The 9511-nt window shown below is 35.8% G+C and overlaps 1 protein-coding gene across 3 annotated transcripts in view; it reads left to right on the top strand.

Moving 5' to 3' along the window:
• The first annotated feature begins 191 nt into the window (after positions 1–191).
• LOC139446220 (lysine-specific demethylase 5A-like) overlaps positions 192–9511 on the top strand; it is a 47902-nt gene continuing 38582 nt past the window's right edge. For 2 of the 3 annotated variants that reach the window (XM_071227548.1, XM_071227546.1), the window contains exons 1-8: positions 192–474; positions 1443–1520; positions 1964–2023; positions 2529–2591; positions 5941–6117; positions 7065–7187; positions 7840–7942; positions 9410–9489. In XM_071227548.1, coding sequence (XP_071083649.1) covers positions 325–474; positions 1443–1520; positions 1964–2023; positions 2529–2591; positions 5941–6117; positions 7065–7187; positions 7840–7942; positions 9410–9489 — 834 coding nt within the window. In that variant the 5' untranslated portion in view covers positions 192–324. The remainder of the gene's footprint in view (positions 475–1442; positions 1521–1963; positions 2024–2528; positions 2592–5940; positions 6118–7064; positions 7188–7839; positions 7943–9409; positions 9490–9511) is intronic. The other variant, XM_071227547.1, reaches the window with a different exon arrangement.

Here is a 9511-nt window from a genome sequence, read left to right as displayed (position 1 = left end):
ACGCAAAATCACGTACTTTTGTGCAAATTTAAAAAAATAATAATTTGTATATAAAGAAAACTTCGTATATGTAGTTTGGAATAATATTTTGTGTTACTAGAAGAAAATAAAGTAAATCATGAATTTTCATTGCAAATGTTGACAGTTAAGGAACTATATGGTATGCTGATTGATACAGTTTGGGATGTTGTTAGGCATCGTTTACGGTGTGTTGTACTGAAGGTGTTTTCAATGGATTTTATGTGAAAATACTGTTTCCTTGGAGTGAATACATGTGTCACCTATAATTCCTGGAGGATACAGTGTTATTCTCATTCGTTTGGAATGGATGACCCCTATATTAACTTCGTGGCTCCACCTGAGGCACCGGTTTTCACTCCTACAGAGGAGGAGTTTGCAGATCCATTGGGTTATATTGCTAAGATAAGACCCATTGCCGTCAAAGGAGGGATATGCAAAATAAAACCACCACCGGTGCGTTATGTGTTTCAAATTTTTGTGTTATTTGAGTTATTACTGTGCAAAGATGTTGTTGACCACTCTTTAAGTCCTGTGCCCAGGTTATCCATACGTGCAATCTTGAACAGAGAACATGGCGACGCTTTTGTTTAGATTTGGACTATCACCTAAGAACTGTCATTATTTTCTTGGATAACAGTTTTAAAAGTTGATTCTCTTTGGTAAATAGGTGCATTTTATGGCATTTGGTAGTATATTTTCGATGCCCAACGGCAAAGATACAGAATGTAATACCAGCAAATGACGTTTTAGACAAGCCAATGGGAAACAGGACCCCTTGCTCTAGCTGCAGATGTTATTTGCTGGGCCTTCCGATCTTTGCCATAGTTGACGCGTCAGCGTGTCTCAGAACACTAAAGAGATACTATTATCGTAACAAAAAATACCCAAATCGTTTACAATCGAATTCTAAGTATAGTTTTATTAATTCAGAATGTACTTGGACGAATAATTTGAAAAGTATGAAGGAAGTTGAAAGAATTGTTGATCAAACTTGTAGGGACTAGCAACACAGAATACATAAGCATAAACTTGACATCATTACCCTCTTTTACATCATTCATTGAAAATCTCCAAAAGAAAATGTTCTTTCAGTTTCTGATGAGAAATAATTGTCAAAAGGGCACGCAGAAGTGTTGTTGGCCCTGAAATTGTATTTTGTAAAAAGAGGGTGTGGTTTGATCCAAAGTTCTTTTGTGATCAGTTGTCATTATTTGTCCATTTATTTTTAAATTCATTTCATATCAATAATGAGCCTTTATTTCCCAACCAAAATATGTACATACAGATGAAAAATCTACTAATTATTTGACTAAGACAATATGGAAATTATGAAAAAGGACAATTACAAGGTGTTATATAACATGAAAAACCCATTATCAACACATTCAAGTGAAACATATCTTTAATTTCCATTTCTATAGGATTGGCAACCACCATTTGCAGTAGATGTCGAAAAATTTAAATTTGTACCCAGAGTACAAAGACTTAATGAGTTGGAGGTAAGTTCTCCCTATAAACGATATTTTTTTCATAAAAAATCTTCTTCATATGTTGCTTTAATGTCTCATAATGTATTCTACACATATTTCAAACATCATTTAGATGTTTTTGGTTGTTTAAAGTATGAGCAAAGGTAGTTTGGGCATTTCCCCAGGCAGCCATTTTGGATTTCTGCCCATACCTTTCTCCATATTGCTTTGCTATTGACAGCACAGACTCGCCCCATCAAGCTCAATCTACTGTGTTGAAGAACAATAGTTTGAAGTGTCTCATAATGTACACATACAACATAGAAATCATGGAATTGCATCTTCATTGACTCAACTTTGTATGACAGTTGGAAAATAAAGTTCTTGGTTGATTATATTCTTAATGTTGTTGCATTGACAAGGGCATATTAACCTTTCTAGTCATGTGACTCTTCTACCCATTTTCTCAACAGGCTAAATCCAGAATAAAACTCAATTTCCTTGATCAACTGGCCAAATTTTGGGAGTTGCAGGTATGAGACTATTTTTCTGGAGACAATACATACCATTATTTTTGCTTGAAAACCAGATGCCACTGTATACACTAATACAGTGTATATAATGTTTATTGCCTTATAGTCATGAAATAATTTTGACAATGCCATCATTTGTTTCTGTCATTGCAATATTCATCTTTTACCTCAGGAGTAAACATGGTAGTCATGGCATTGCACATTCACTAGATCGAATCATCTAATGTAATATTTGAAGAATTATGGGATCACCAGCCAATGCTAAGAGACAAAATTATGTAAAATGTTTTCATAAGCAAGAAAACATAAGAATTGTTTTTCCAAATGTATCTAAGAGCCCCCATGGCCACTTCTAAATATCTTTGTCGCCATAGCTGTCAGCAAGGCAATATTAAGTTTACGTGACTTGTGGCACACAAAATTATATCAGTGATAAATGGATTGTGCCTAAACCTATCTGAGCAAACCTTGCAACATATTGGACCCACTGTTTGTGTGTTTTAAGGGATGTGCACTCAGGATTCCTCATGTGGAGAAAAAATTGGTGGATTTGTTTGGTTTGTACAAGGTAAGTACTCATTCATAATTTCATATGATATTTATGTGATAGGTATGTTTATCTATTACAGATATCCATAAAATACCATTTTAGAAGCCAAACCTATCTTTTAGTGGAGCTATGAACGTGATATATTTTTAAGCAACCCTCAAAGGATGATTGATAATAGTCAGTACTAAAAAAATAGATTTTGACGACTGTTTTTTTTAGAACATCTGTTTTTGTCAAGACACAAGTTGCCATGATTACGTTAATGAAGACCCAAGCTGATTCATCTGACCATGCTTTTTATTGGTAGGAGGATTTTGATAATAGGTACTGAAGTTGAATCTTGTTTTTTTTCTCCAGCATTAGGTAATAGTAGCCCTTTTCTTTGGCATACATAGATAATTTTGGTCCATATGCCTTCTTAACTTGTTTATTCATAGACATAGTGTTGAAAAGTTGAGGTGTGGAGAAATTTATAACTCTGTCCTCCAAAAGCCTTTCACAAAATCACAAGTGAACAAGATGGCTGCCAGTGCAGACTTCTGTAATATTTATGCTTCATTGGCCATTGTTGACATGGCCAATATGGTAGGGTATTCAAATGTGTGCAAAATTTTTTTCCAAAACATAGGAATGGTTGATCGAAAAAACGCAATGGGTGCATAAAAGTGTATGTTTCATTACGTTAATGACCTGTTGAAAGCCTTTATTATGACTATTGGTCTTATCTGATCAACATTTTTACAATAGGCAGCAATAGTTTTAGAATGTCATCTGATCATGATAGTAACATTTATATGAAAGTATGATTGGATCAAGGTTGACATTAATGGAAATAGCAGAGTTGCAGTTTGTAGGATGAGATAGAGGCAGGGAGAGAGAATCTGAGTCAGAAGTATCTAGATTTCACTTATGCTGTCAAGTGTGATGTATTTAGGTCAAGACATATAGGGATGAGTAGTTTCTGTGTGAGATATATCGTTCATACTACCAGTATAACTTACCGAACATTATATCAATACCCTTACATAAGTAGATCTGCTTTCTATGTAGATCTACTTCCTAAGACTAATAAAAAAAAATCATATCTTTATTTGAACCTGACTTAACTTTTCCACAACTGTAGTAAAATCCATAGCATTACTGATGCCAAAGAGTGAAAAACATCAAGTTTGAGAAAGGCTTTTCTACGGAAGAGACAGTTCATGAAACAAACTATGCAAACTGGGTTAGGGACCAAAAGTACTTGAAATATTTAAAGACTGTCAGATGTTGTCATGTTACTTGATTAAAACTATATAAAGATATTTGATTACACTTGCTTAGCTCTATTTACAAACACACCGATACTTAAATGAGGTTATGGTCAGTGAGTCATCAATTCTTTCCCATACCAATAATAATACCATAGTCAGTCGTTTATGGCTCTCAATAAAAGATGCATAACAATGATCTAAGCTTTGTAAATGAATTATCATTACAAAAATTGCAGACATTTTGACTCTAGTCTGAATTATAGCATGAGCCAGACAGGATTATAGGCAGGCTTCACACCAAATGATTGTTTGCATCTTTCTCAGATGTTATGCCAGACAGTATTTTATCCACTTTTACAAATAAGCATGCTCTAACTGCTAATACAGTATTAAATTATTTGTTAATATTTAAAAAATAAGAATTATTTATTTCAATGTCACTACTTGTTGTGGAGTCATTTCAAGAAGGAAGGTTTAGTTTATTATTCTATTTTGTGGTCTAAGATGACAATGGCTCAAAAAGAGATTGGAAAAGGAATTCCTGCAGTGATAGTTTATAATTATCCATTTGCTTCTACCAGATGTTGAATGTATTTTGTTGATGGGGATATGATATAAGATCATATAAACATTGACAAAAACATGATAAACATCACTATGCTTGATAAAGTGATCAATGTATCTGAACATTATAAAAGAAAGAAATAGTTTTTCGTAAATATTGACAGCACTTTCTAATTACCTGTAAAAACTCAAAATGGAGACTGTAGAATTGGTATATCTGGTTTATGTTGATCAACTGTGATGTGCATTGTAAATAATGGCAGCCATGTTGGATTCACCCATCAAGGCAGTGTTCATTTTCTGGTGAAGATTGACATGGACTTTTGAAAGGAACTAGCATAATCACCTTCATACTGAGCAACTGTGTTTTTAACTCTTTATCTTATAGATAATGATAGCAAAAAATAAGAATATGCATCATGTTTATACCCTTGAAATGTTTTCTTCATATGGAAGTGCTTTTACTAAGTATTAGTTTCCTTGAGACAAGTTGTTTGTGTGATACTATGAGCACAGATACATGTCCCCAGCGTGTTGCCAGTGTTATCTAGGAAGCAAGGGAAGGACTAGCTACATCTTTTGAGGTTGATGTGCTATGAAACTGAGTATTGATCCATTACAGATTTAGCCACCATGAGACAGGTGCCTTTGCTCTGCCAAGGATACAGTTGCTTGATTCATTGCCACGCTTTGATAATGTCTTTGAATCTAGGCATTGGAAAATAAATGTCATGTGATTTTGTTCCTTGTTTGCAAGAGTTACGTAGACTACCATTTTACAGTTGTCGGTGATGTATATTATGCAGGTTAAACCATGAGTAAAATCTAATTCCATTGTAGTCCACAGATGATGCTGTTTGTTTGTTTGTTGTTTTATGCTGACTCAGCAATATTGAACTGGTTAATGTAACATAACTAGATTGTTAGAGAAAAACATATAGCCCTTTCAGAATTTCAGACGTCCTGAGACTAACAAAGTAATGTTTGTGTCTATCACTTTTCACTGTTATTGTTGCAATGTCTTTGGTCTACAGACATTTTCTTATTCTGTCAACTATACCATTATTGATAACATTACAAAATAAGCTAATAAACATGGTAAACTATCAATGAAGTAAAAGAAAAGGTGTATGGTTTTTTATGATTTGTTTGCACTGCATTGTTATTGTAAACATGGCTAATAAACACAGTCAAGCTGTCCCAAATTATGCAAATTCTTGGTATGTTGTAGAGATGGTGATAATTAAGTTAAAACACATAAATCAATGTCAGTAGGCTGTGTCAACATATGAAGCTTTTTGACTGACAATACAGTGTTAGAAATTAGTTTTTATTTTCCCATTCCATAAAAATAATCCCAGATGTTGCCATCGACCTTAGAATAAAAGTTGTAGTCCACAAGGAAATGTCACTTGTCTTCCTGAATCTGACTTGTTTTGGAGTAGCGCACATACTTTTCAACCCCATTATTCCACATACTGGGATTGTGATAGTGTATGCTTGCTGTATTCCCAACTGGCACATCAATTTCATGGAGCTTGTCGTTTCAGTTTGTGGAAGAGGAGGGAGGGATGGAGCAGGTTTCGGCAGAAAGGAAGTGGTCGAAGATCTCCACAAAGCTGGGAATGCCAACGGGGAAAGGATGTGGAACCATTGTCCGAGGACACTATGAAAGAATCCTCTATCCTTTCTTCGTGTTCCGGAAAGGAGATGCTTACGAATTTGATGTAAGATGTATTACTTTCTGCATGCTGCAGTGAGCAAATTATTTTGAAAAATAAGCCGATAACAGACTGCAACTTTAGCAACTAGTCCAAAGCATTTATCCAGTTAAATCTGTTCAGTCTAGGAAACTCAGGTGGCATTAGTCTAATAACATTAAGATCTACAGATAATGATGCTTGTATCAACGTTTGCTCAAGATGGTCAAGTAGACTGAAATGTTTTTTGAGCAGACATATAATAGTTTTTGTTTGTTGTTTAACGCTGCACTGCGCAATGTTCCAGCCGTATGATGATAATCCATATATACTCTAGTCTGGACCAGACAATACAGTGATTGACATCATGAGCATCGATCCATGCAATTGGGAAACGATGACATGCAATCAACCAAGTCACCAAGTCGGACCATCCGATCCATTTCGTCGTCTCTTACAACAAGCATAAATTGCTGAGGGCCTATATTCTTACCCTTAGTCCGAACAGATGTTTCAGGATTTTTTACCAAAGATTTGACGTGATATGTTGGCTCCGTTAAGTGTGCAACAAGAAAGTAAATTAACAATTTTCATTTGAATGAATTTAGCAGTATATGGGCAAAAGTATAAATTGTCAGTGTATGTGGTCTCAGTATTAATGAGAATGATAGTGGTGTCATTTGGTAGACCCAATGGATTTAGGACATCAAATTTATGAACACCTTGTAAATACAGACAGGCCTTAAAAAAGCAACTGTGCAAAGTAACAATCACATGTCATATGTTCTTATGACAATTTATTTGTTTTAGTTTTGATCTTGAAGTTTTCTTTACACATGCTTTCCAAAAAGTTGTAGACTAATGTCATTAAGAACAAGAGTGATATTCCTGTGCGTGTGTATGGCGTGCGTGCGTGCGTGTGTGCATACAGTCATCATAGTACTAGGACAAACCAATGCATCTCCTCCCTCCAGAAGCTCAAGAAGATAGAGAAGGACAAGGAGGATATGGAAGACATTGAGTACAAGCCCCATAAAGGGCCAGGGCAGGAATCTCAAGTTGGCCATATCAGGAAGTCCAAGCGAGCTATGAAGGAGGTAAAACAATCGCCTTTCAAATACAACTCTTTAGAAAAGCAGAAACATATGACAATACAGCACAGGGGTAATGAAGTGCTCTTTCTGTCCACGCTGTACCCCAGACCTTTATTTGGGGATGTCAGTCAGCTACTATGGCTACTAGTAAAAGACGACTCTGCTTGTAAGAGGCAACTGATGGGATCGGGTGGTCAGGCTCGCTGATTTGGTTGATACATGTCATCGTATCCCAATTGCATGGATTGATGCTCATGATGTCAATCACTGGATGTCTGGTCCAGACTCGATTATTTATGACTGCCGTCATATAGCTGGAATATTGCTGAGTGCGGCGTTGAACAACAAACAAACACTACAAGCTAAAGCACTGTTATGTTGAGCACTTCCATTTGCAAGATGGTTCTTAAATATGTTGAACTGCTTTATGGTGTCAAGTTAACATTGTCAATAGTGTATTTGGCAACAAATAATTTTCCTTGTAAATAGAATGGTACTTTTGATTTTTGACTTGTGAATTATTTGTCAGATCCTCGACCAAGGTTATTGATATATTTTTCCCCTTATGCCATATATATAGGATACAGAAACATCTGCATGATCTGATTTGATGTGGAATATTTCATTGTTATGATTATGAATGGTTGTTTTCAAGGAGCCAGTGATCGACTACTCCGCCAACTCGGAACTGAAGAAGCTACAGTTCTACGGAGCTGGTCCGAAAGCTGCCGTGCCTTCTGGTAACTCCAATGTTAAAGGTATCCAGATACTGCTATAACAGTGCTCCCTTTCATCAGGGGGTAGGATCGGGCTTTACAAGTCAGTCAACAATGTTGCAGCGATACACATTCGGAAACGTCACGATCATCTGATGTAGATGTTTACAAAAAGTTGCTTTTAGAACAAACCGAGCCTGTGAGGCATATCTTAGATGCTTTCCCAGGGTTTTATGAGGAATTATGTCGCATACACATACAAATTCATCTTCCCGAGGCAAGAGAGTTAACTGACTATATAATTCCAGTTTACACCCTTGCCGAATGAGACTGGTATTATGGAGTTACATTTTGGCTGGACTAACGAGTCTATGCATAGCCCAATCAAAATTGCGCACCGAAATCAAAATCCTGTTTGTAAACTGTCGATCGAAGATAATACAGATAGGGAATAGACAAATAATATCTACGATCAGTCTCACTAGATGCAAAAGAGCTCTGATTTTGGAATGATTAAAATGAATTATATTGAAGATTTATCTGATATTCCTGTCATGTTTACAAATCCAGTCGGTGTTGGAACAGTACATAACTTCACTCAGTAAGTTGCGAGCCATACAAGAACATCCTCGTCTATAATAACCATACAGCATCACACATACTACCTGGCACCTACAACTTGTCTCTGACACCCAGTTCCATGCCTGGGACCCCAAAAATGTATTGATGATTTTGAGGAATTGCTAACATATAGACAGGTAAATCCCCGTTTCCATCTTTCACAACCTTGTCTTGTGACTAGAAATAGACCTACTAGTATTTGTGACACAATTTTGCTGGTGAATTTGAAAAAAAAAGGATTCAGCACTGGAAAGATTACACGCATGTGGTAACCATGGTAACAGTGTGGTTTTGATAGGCTTTACTGGGGGAGCATTGTTGGCAGAAAAGGAGACATCTTGAACAGTTGTTTGTGAAATGATTAAATGACTTTGAGTTGTTTGTTTGTCCATGTACACGTCTACTGTCGCGTTACCTGTAACACCTGTAACACCACTGAAGCCTGTAGACGTGGTGTAACATCTGTGTGTATTCTTACTAATACTTGGATATTACATGGATAATGGCCCCTTAATTTGACTTCCATGTTTATATTGTTCTTTGTGAATTGATTTCAATAAATGATGTAATTTGACATTAATGTTTTACATTTATCAGGCTGCATAACTTTCATAGTTAACAGATTATCGTTATTGCACTAAAAATCTTAATGAATTAGGTCTTTGAGCAAGTGATAACGGTGTTAAACACCAGAACATCACTCTTAATTTGAATAAAGAAGTTATTCATCCATAAATTCTTATCCTTACTTAGTGCTCCAACTTCTAAATGCCTATCAAAGAAGGAACATATTACTATTCCTTTTCTTCCTTTGAGCAGTATGTATGGTCATGTCAAATCAGTCAAAACCCATGTGACTGATTTGGAATGCATTCTTTTTCTCTACAGAAGAAAAACAGATTGAGAAAATTAAGGATGAGAAAATCAAGACTCGGGAGAGGCAGATTATTCCTGGCACATATGCAGATGTGAGTAATCTCAGTTAGGATT

Source organism: Haliotis cracherodii, unplaced genomic scaffold (assembly GCF_022045235.1).
Source record: "Haliotis cracherodii isolate W230 unplaced genomic scaffold, xgHalCrac1.p SCAF_6, whole genome shotgun sequence".
Lineage (NCBI taxonomy): Eukaryota > Metazoa > Mollusca > Gastropoda > Lepetellida > Haliotidae > Haliotis > Haliotis cracherodii.
The sequence above is the reverse complement of the archived record's forward strand: the minus strand, read 5'-3'. Positions and strand labels throughout refer to the sequence as shown.